Source organism: Petaurus breviceps, unplaced genomic scaffold (assembly GCF_028583685.1).
Source record: "Petaurus breviceps papuanus isolate PSGF00001 unplaced genomic scaffold, PetGlider_PUasm1.0 90925, whole genome shotgun sequence".
Taxonomy (NCBI): domain Eukaryota; kingdom Metazoa; phylum Chordata; class Mammalia; order Diprotodontia; family Petauridae; genus Petaurus; species Petaurus breviceps.
In genome coordinates, this window is record NW_027187380.1 from 34,615,410 (window position 1) to 34,625,586 (window position 10,177).

The 10,177-nt window shown below is 35.8% G+C and overlaps 1 protein-coding gene across 2 annotated transcripts in view; it reads left to right on the forward strand.

Moving 5' to 3' along the window:
• The window catches only part of ADPRM (ADP-ribose/CDP-alcohol diphosphatase, manganese dependent), a 20,123-nt gene extending 10,454 nt beyond the window's left edge, over positions 1–9,669 (forward strand). Inside the window, exons 2-4 of one of the 2 annotated variants that reach the window (XM_069076789.1) lie at positions 5,023–5,681; positions 5,992–6,108; positions 9,222–9,669. In XM_069076789.1, coding sequence (XP_068932890.1) covers positions 5,048–5,681; positions 5,992–6,108; positions 9,222–9,517 — 1,047 coding nt within the window. In that variant the 5' untranslated portion in view covers positions 5,023–5,047 and the 3' untranslated portion in view covers positions 9,518–9,669. The remainder of the gene's footprint in view (positions 1–5,022; positions 5,682–5,991; positions 6,109–9,221) is intronic. The other variant, XM_069076790.1, reaches the window with a different exon arrangement.
• The last annotated feature ends 508 nt before the right edge of the window (positions 9,670–10,177 follow it).

The window sequence follows — 10,177 nt, forward strand, 5'->3', positions numbered from 1 at the left end:
TGTGTGTGTGTGTGTGTGTGTGTGTGTGTGTGTGTGTGTGTGTGTGTGTGTGTGTGTGTGTGTGTACATACATATACTTTCTCTCTCTCTCTCTTTAGGAACTTTTGTAGTATAGACCTAAATTGTTTCCAGAGTGGTTGGAACAGTTTGCAACTCCCAAATTGATAGTGTGCCTATCAATTCAATTTAGCAAAAATTTATTAAGTGTTCATTGTGTGCCAGGTAGTGTGATATGTGATAGTGAAGATACAATGACAAAAACAAAACAATCCCTGCTTTTTATTATGGTTATGTTATTATTTATAATGTATTATGGTTAGGGCAGGAAGGTGAGGGAAGATAACGATATACACACAAGGGTGAGTAAACACAAAATAATTTTCTGGGAGTGGGGAAAACACTGACAGTTTTTCTTATATCAGGAAGGGAAACACGTGGTAAAATAATGAAAAGAGCACTAGCTCTAGAATCAGAGGACGTGTTCAAATTCTGCCTCTGTACTCTTGTGCAAATCATTTAAATCCCTGGACTGCTTACTCTTATGTAAAATAAAGGCATAGGAGTAAATTGCCTAAGGAGTGCCTTCCAGTTCTAAATCTGTGATTCATTGAGGGTCTTATTTTTGAGGTAGCACTTGATGTGATCCTTGAAGAGAGCTAAGGAGTAGAGGCTGATGTCAAAAAAAGCATTCCATACATGGAGGTCAGTTTGTGTAAGGGCCCAGAAATGTAAGCTAATTTACCAGATTGTCAGAAGAGAAGGAAGAATAAAACCATTCTGCTATTGTAATAAGCAGGGATAATGGGGATAAAGATAGGGACAGGACCTGTGATTTCATTGTTATAGGGGAGACCACCTCAATGAGGAGATTGAGGAATGCATCAGTTTGTATCAGGAATCAGGAGCTTTGAAAGGATCTTTGAAAAAAAATCCCTCTGTGAAAGTGTGTTTGTAGGAACTACTAGTTTATCATAGTCACTGAAATAAATATTTGGTTTGCAAATAAAGCAAGACAAAAATTAAAACAATCTATTCAGTTAAGATTTTTATGAGAAATTAGATACTAATTTAGAGCATTTAACATTTTTTATCTTCACTTTAGTCTCAAGAGCAATTATGTCTTCCTTATAGTTTTTCTACTTTCATAGAGAGAAAGGGCTTTGATCCCATCTCTGACACTTACCTGCTATGTAAACTTGCACATATCACTTAAACTCCTTGTGCCTCAATGTCTTCATCTGTAACATTAAGCTGTTGCACTAAATGCCTTCTGATTTGTCCCTTTCAGATCTGGAGCTATAATCCTAAAATGACTGGCATTCAAAATTCCAGCTCTATTGCTCTTTGAGATAAAATGTCAGGTAGATCTCTATAAAAAGACTACTTGCTCTATATTCATTGCTTCTGCCACGTGAATGATACAAAAGGTTCTCTTGAAGCTATAGACTTAGGAGTGCTGTTTTGCTTGGTTTTCCTCAACAGGCCTCCTCTAAAAATGTTACATAAATTATTATATACTAAACCACTTGTTTAGTATGCTAGAAATTACTGCAGTGTGAGAAATCAGAGTAAAAACTTTATATAATATAGTCAGGAAAAATACAAGTATAGTTGTAAAATAGAAGTTTGTCTAGATTAATTGGTAAGTTTGAATTCCCTCAGTATCACTATGATTTACATGGCAAGACACCTAGAAGACTATTTTTTATTCTGTTCTAGTCTTTGAGGATCAAGGTGCTTTTAATACCAGGCAAAATCCCTAGCTTCAGCCAAATTACTTGCTGCTGTGTCTTCTCTGGTTTCCATTCTCAGAAGTCTCTTTCCTTAGGCATCTAGCCAGCACTATCTTGCCCAATACTTTCTACATAGTAAATGCTCCATAAATGTTTGTGAATTGAAAAATCACCTTCTTTAAATAATTATATCTATCTCCTGCTTTGATTAATTAGTATCCAGACTTTCTCTCTCATTTCTGTTCATCTTATTATAATAATTCCCTTTTTTCCCAAATTTTGTCTATATTCAGTTTATCCACTTTCCATTCTTCCTAGCCCCCTGGTTATCTATAGAGTCAGCATGGAAAAATGGAAGGAGCACTGGGCTTGGAGACAGGAGATACCCACATTTGAAACCCATTGCTGATGGGCCACTTTATGTGACCTGTGACTTAAACTCAGTTTCCTCATCCATAAAAGTGTGTAATATCTACAATACTTACATCATAGGGTAGTTGTAAAGATCAGTCTTTAGGTATAGGTCAGCTGTAATTATTGAGAAGCAGTTTGATGGTGCCAGGAGTGAATTGGACTTGGAATCAGAAAGATTTAGGTTCAATTCATTTAATCTCTTGGATCTTCGGGTACTGATTATGAAAGAAACAAGTATTAATATTCTTCCTTTTAGGTACAAGGTTGCCAGAAGCAGTTTTTAAAAATATGACAATATTCAAGCTATTTTTCACCTAGAGAAGTGTCCAAATGGGCCTAAGCCACCCATACCCTCAGATTTTTCCCTTTGCCTCTAAATGATTTGAGGTGACATTTATAGGAATCTCAAAAAAGGAAAATATTATAAAGTGTTAAAATACAGTTTAGAGTTAGTATTCCAAAGCAGTAAGTCATTCTCTCATGTTCAACATTAACCAGATTTCAATCTTTAGTTGGGTCATTAACCCAATGACTGCAGGGAGTAGGAAAGGCAGTGCTTTAAATCAAACAAATTGATTAATGTCTACCCTTAATTCACTTTTTAAAGAAAAGATTTTTGTTCTTGACTTAACCCACCTTTCTTAGAGGGAGAGGGGAACACATATCTGAAAAGGGCTTTTTGACTAAAGAAATATTAGTTCTCCGTATTTCCACAGAAACTCAAAAAGTAGTTTTAAAATGCTTCCATACACTTCCATGACTCTGTGACATTATTAGTCCTTGACATAGATAAATTATCATCTACACTACTACTTTTTCCTTGCACTATTTTATTGTCCAATTTAAGTCAGTTTCTGCATAGTACTTTTAACAATCCCAAGGTGTTCCTCAACACTTGAGCTCACTTTTAAAATAGCACTTTGTGATGCCATGTAATTGTTAATCTTGGAATACCAGTCTTTGAAAAATCAAAACTGTGGTTCATCTAAAGGGCAGTGGAGATGAACATAATGGGCATAAGTAGTTTGCAGCCTGTTTACAGCAGTATTCCCAAGAAGTGATATTGGATATGTGGATTGGCTAAACAAGATGAACTAGGTAGCCATGTATATATGAAGAGTGAGGATAACAGACAGCACATTAGGTAGATCTTTGTAGAGGATCTGTGGGAAACACAGACAAGAATTGCAGAGGGTACACCCACATTATTATCTCTCTCCTGAAGTCTAATTGGAAATTTCCAAGTACCTGTTAGAGATATCAAACTGGATAGTCTATCTCAATTTCAACATATCCAAATTGAACTTATGATGTTTTCCCATAAACCTACCTCCCTTCCATATTTCCCTTTTTCTAGGTCCTCCTAATAATCCATGTACTAACCTACAACTTCATCCTTTATACCTCATTCTCCCTCACCTCCCACAGCAACAGCTAATCCTTTATCTAAACTTGTTTTTTCCTCCACTATATCTTTTGTATCAGTCACTACCCTACTTTATCACATCACCTCTTGCCTGAATGATTGAATTAGTCTCCTAATTTGGTCTCTACTTCAGGTCCTTCCCAGCTTTAGTCCATTCTACACAGAGCTGCCAAACCATGTCATTCCCCTTACTCAATAAGCTCCCAATTATCTTTCATCATTTCAAGTACTGGAGTAAATATGAAATATCATTTACCTATAGAAAGGGGGGGGGAATAGATTATACAAATGGGGGAAGATTCATAATTATAAATAATGTAGTGATAATAGGTTGTTGACCCAAGGCAAGTCACTTAACCCTGTTTGCCTCAGTTTCCTCATCTCTAAAATGAGCTAGAGAAGAAAGTGGTAAAACCACTCCAGTATCTTTGCCAAGAAAACTCCAAATGGCATCACAAAGAATTGGAAACAACTGAAAAATAACTGAATAGCAGGAGTTAAAATGTAGGTTTATTTGATACAACATATACTTTTAATAATAATTATAGCTAGCAATGTCTGTGACACTGGACAAGTCACCAGGACAGACTGCCTTTGGCAATTATATAAGACTTGTAAGTTGTAGAAAATTTTCTAGCCTGCATTGGTAGAGGGAATTTCCTCACAAGGAAAACCCTGCACTGATGCAATCACGGAGTCAGAAACAAAAATGTGTCTGTATATACGTAGTTTTAAGGTTTGTATAACATTTTAGTTTTGTGTGTTATTTTTATAGACAATCATTTTTTGACTTGTACAAAATAACAATAATGACATTTCTGTATTTCTTTTTTGTTTGTTTTTGCTTTTTGAAGGGGGGAAGGCAGGGCAATTGGGGTCGTGACTTGCCCAAGGTCACATGGCTAGTAAGTGGTAAGTGTTTGAGGTTAGATTTGAACTCAGTTTCTCCTGACTCCAGGGCCAGTGCTCTATTCATTGCGCTACCTAGCTGCTCCATTTCTGTATTTCGTATGGAGAAATTGAAGTGAAACATTTTTTATAAAATTAAAACCTCACAGTAAATCTATAATTTCATTTGTTGGCAGCTCCCATTATGGAGACTCCCTCTAAGAACAACTCACCTGTAACTTAGAGTTTTAGAGAGTTAGACACTGAAAGATTAAGTGAATTGATTAAGATCACACAGCTCATAAGTGCGAGATGTTAGTCCTTATTCTGGTGCTTTTCATGCCAAGACTAGTCATCTTTGCATGTATTTTTGAAGATTAATTAATTTACTGGTCTTAAATTTGTTAATTATTTTTAATATAGTCAAACCTGCATTTAACTTCATTTAGAATTCATTTTAAAGTTAGTCATTTCAGTACTTTTTGTAGTCTTAATAAATTGTCAATTTTTAATTAGAAAAGTATTGCTTTAAAATTGAGTTGTCTTTTTCATATAATTTAGTTTTCAGGAACCTGGTTTAAAAGTTATGGATAAAAACCCCAGTCCAGGAGCCATAGATGGGATCTCAGAAACCAGTTCAGGAGCCATAGATGAGTTCTCAGAACCATGTTTCAGTTTTGGTGTTATATCAGATATTCAATATGCTGATTTAGAAGATGGCTATAATTTCCTAAGAACCAGAACGAGATACTACCGATACAGTCTTCGTCATCTTCAAGGGGCTATTGAAGAATGGAATGAAGAAAACAATCACCTCTTTTTTGTGTTGCAACTTGGTGATATCATTGATGGATTTAATGCACAGTATAAAGTGTCAGAAGAGTCACTAAAAAATGTCCTGAAAGAATTTACAAATCTCAAAGTCCCTGTTCATCATTCATGGGGAAACCATGAATTCTACAACTTCAGCAGGGACTATTTAAGAAACTCTAAGCTTAACACAAAATTTTTAGGAGACCAGATTGCACATTGTCCTGAGACCACGCCTTCAGAAAACTATTATGCTTACCACTTTGTACCTTTCCCTAAATTTCGGTTTGTTTTACTTGATGCTTATGATCTAAGTGTCCTTGGAATTGATCAGTCTTCTCCAAAATATCAAGATTGTATGAAGATGCTGAAGGAGAAGAATCCAAATAAGGAACTGAATAGCCCTCAAGGTGAATTATTCCTTTGAACTGAGAATCTAATACATTTTCTTAAAATTCTTCAGATACCTTTTATTCAGCAGGAAGATGAACAATTAAGGTAAAACTATAATGTTGCTATTTAGGATCAGGATAAAGTGACAAACATAAATGTCACATAGCTTATTTGCTACAGATAATGATTTATGTTTCTTAACTCTGAAAAATCTAGTGATTTTCTCATGTTTAAGCAAAATAAATATTTATTCTTTTCCCTAAGATAAAACAGAATATTCAAAAATGATCAAAGACATATATGTTTGACCTGCTTTATTTGTTACAGGACTTTCTGAACCTCAATTTGTCCAGTATAATGGAGGATTCAGTCAGGATCAATTGGACTGGTTCAATGCAGTTCTTACTTTCTCTGACACAAACCAAGAAAAGGTAGTGGTTGTGGGTAGGTTTTAGCCTTGTGCCTTTCTGAATTACTTATTACTTGAACACTTTAGGAGATGGGAGAATTTTTGCTTTTCAAAAAAGAAAGTTATTCTATTTTGATATCTCAATTTTATAAAATGGATGTTTTGTTTCTTCATTTTCTTATTAGGAAATACAAGGATATTACTAATTTTTCAGGGTGTCGAGAAATGACCATCTATAAAATAGCAATGTTTTGCAATCTTTAAAGTCCTACATTTTCATTTGAACTTGTCATGTAATTAGGGTAGGGAATTCCTTGTGAGGAAGTTCACTTAATTAGTACAGGTTAGTAGTCTTACAATTTATAGTCTTATAGTTACCACAATGTGCTTCAGTGACTACTGCCCACAGTCACACAGACATAAATGACAGATATTGCTTTTCCTTCTTCTCTTGTTCTATTTCTCTTCCTACTATTTTTTTTTTTGGAGGGGGGAAGGCAGGGCAATTGGGATTAAGTGACTTGCCCAAGGTCACATGGCTAATAAGTGTTAAGTGCCTGAGGCCAGATTTGAAATCAGGTCCCCCTGACTCCAGGGTCAGTGCTCTATTCACTGTGCCACCTAACCACCCCCTACTATTACTTTTGCAACCATGTATTGTGCCAAATCCACATTTAAGTTTTTAAAAGTCTCCCTCGAATAGGATTAACATATATGTCAGATATAAAATGAAATTAATAATTCCAGGACCTCAAACAAAATCTTAAAAAATTTCTCACCAGTGAAAATTGACTGAGCAGAAATTAAGTGATTTACTGTGTCAGGCAGTCATTTTGCTAAACACTGGGGATACTAAGGAAAGCAAAAAAAACAGTCCCTGCCATCCAGTAACGTGTATTCTAACAGATAACACAACATCTAAACAACAAAGTACATAACAAAATGTAACGAATAGATGGAAGGCAGACAAGTTAGTCACAATCAGTACGGAATACTCTGCCTACTTGCATACAAATTTCAAATAGAGTCTCAGTCTTGATAAGACATTGTTTTAGTGTTTGGGGATCTAGTCATTAGTATAGGGAACTTGGAAGTACCTGGAAACCAAAAAACCAAACTTGTAACTTTTTTTAATCCATAAAATAAGCATAAATAAGCTGAATGAAGGCTTCAGATTTTTTTCCTAATAGTAAAGTGAATAGATTTTGTGACATTTATTTTGCCATCAAAATCATATTTTTTATTACTTCCCTGATTCTTACCTTTGTTCCCAATACATAAGGTTACCTTCTAGCCAAGTACTATATTGATGAACATCTGATGATGTATATCCTTCTCCACAGCATTATAGGTTTCAGTACACCTTGGCAAAGAATCTCAAGATAAAACCACAAATGCAATTATTTTATAAATAAAATTTATTAATGAATTATATAAATTGAAATATAAGAATACATACAACTCAGATGACAAACATAAAGTATAGGAGGAGGGAGTAAGAAGAAGGAAAGGGCATCATCATACATCAGGTGTCTCTAGCTGGAAGCCTCAGAGCTTGTTGGCATATACTCAGGAGCCCGGAGTGCCCCCAGGGCATGATGCAGTGTCACTTTAGTGAAGGTTCATACTGCTGATTATTACAACTGTTACCACACACCTAGTGTATTTTTCGGCCAGCTGAGAATCATCATGTAAAACTCTGTTTTGTTATTGTTTCAGGGAAGATCTAATGCATCCCCTTATTAGGCTCTTCCTTTTATACTTTTCCTTGTCAGACTTCTTAGGGGAGAGCAAAAGGGAATATCTGGAATCCATAAATTAATAGGGTTTTATGACTGAAAGGAACCATAAGAAATTGTGCTTCCCCATCATTTAGCAAATGAGGAAATTGAGTCTTAGAGAGGTGAAATAACTACACAGATATGGGCACATTCTGCAGGTTTTAGGAAACACTAAACATTCATGTGCTTTTCCTATAAAACCCCAAGCTACCTTCAGGCCTTTTTTTTTTTTTAATTTAAGCAATCGGGGTTAAGTAACTTGCTCAAGGTTACACGGCCAGTTATTTCTGGGTGTGGTGCTAAGTATCTGAGCCCAGATTTGATCCCCAGGTCATCCTGACCTGGAGCCGGTGCTCTTACTCGCTGAGCAACCTGGCCGCCCCTTACTTTCAGGCCTTTTTTCCATTTCTGCTAAATAAGTTATTCTCCAATTTCATCTTTCTATCTCTTTAAATTCCTTTGGCATAAAACAGACACCTGACTTTTTAATACTGCTTTATAAATTATTACCGGCCTTATTCTATAGCAAACCAAAATATTTTTAAGTTGAAGAACTGAACTTTGCTACAAAAACTGAAATATGATCATTAGATCAGGTAAAAGGAAAGTAGTGATGTTATGGCAGTGGAAGGGCGTGCAGCGGAGCTTCTAGCTGAACAGAAAACTAGGTGATAGCAAAGTAATGTGGTCCTATCAGGGATTCAGGAGCTCATGCTTTTCCTGGCTCTACTTATACCCTTATGCTGGGATACAGAGGAAATATTTTCTCCTTTCCAATGGTTTTCTTATCTGTAAAGTAAACACACAGTACCTCACAGGTACAGGTATGAGGAAAAAAAATTTAAAAATAGAAACAGGATTCTAAGGTAATAGGTGTTGCATGCATGGCCCCACATGCTTTGGATTCCATCTTTTTGAGGTATGTAAACTATCTAGAATTAAGGGGAAAATGCTGGCTTATTTATCCTAACCACACATGTACAGACTTTTTTTTTTTTTCCAATTTGCTCTTTATCCCAGCTTGCATAAGGGGAACCTCCATATTCCTTCAGACCAAGGCATTGTGCTTACCTTGAGATTATGCACATGTTAAAAGCCTCATTGCATCAAATTATAAAGAAGGATGTTTCTGTCACTGTATAAACTTTCTTGTTCCATTTTGCTAAAAAGGAGGACAATCTTGAAACATTTTGCTAGGTTATTTGAATTTTAATCTGGGTTATGCCTGGTCCTTATTAATCAATCTGAATATCAAGGTGGTATTTCACATTACTGCCAAGTAATAGTTCTCAGCAACTAGTAATTTTGATGGAAAGATGTGACAATATTCCTGAGCTAGTTCATAGTGTTTTCTCTTTTAATTACAGGTCATGTTCCTATTCACCCAAACTCCTCTGATGACGCGTGCCTTGCCTGGAATTACAGAGATGCTCTCTCAGTCATTTGGTCTCATAAATGTGTGGTGTGTTTCCTTGCTGGTCACACTCATGATGGTGGGTACTGCATAGATAATCATGGTGTGCACCATATCACGCTGGAAGGGGTTATCGAAACACCACCAGAGAGCCAGGCTTTTGGTACAGTGCACGTTTATCCTGATAAAATGGTGTTGAAAGGGAGAGGCAGAGTTCCAGATAGGATCATGTATTACAAGAAAGACTGAAAAGGGACATTCTCTTCCTTAGATGGGTTTTCTTTTTTTGGTTAATTTTAAGAAATAACAGAAATTACTTTGTTTTTGTTAATAAATAACTTAGTCCCTATTTGGCATGTCTAATACATATAATAAACTATATATTTTCATGTTAACATGTTCATTAGATATTTTAGAAGTTCTCTTTTTTCTTATGGTTAGAACAATAACCATTATCTTCATATTAACCTTCATGGAACTAATAACAACAGCAACAACAATAATAAAGCATTTACATAGAATTTAAAGGTTTGTAAAGCACTTTATAAATGTTCTATTGTAATTTATCCTCACAATAGCCCTAGGAGATAGATACTTGCATTATTCATTACTCTGAAAGCTACTTAATTTGGTCATTGATGAATAAGGTAGGGATTCATTTCATAGGTGAATATGTAAGAGGCTGTGTATCACCATGTGGGGACCTTTCTGCCAAGTCTTAATTATCACCATAACCAGAACTGTGACTCAGTGACCACATGCAATAGCCTGATATGTTGAAGTCACCATTTAGAGGTCACATGCTACTTCTAATCAGAGGCCTGGGTGATGAGAGCCAGCCTGGTGTGAAGGAGCTGAACTTGGAGTCAAGAACTATGTTTGAGTCCTGCCTCTGACCCATACTCACAG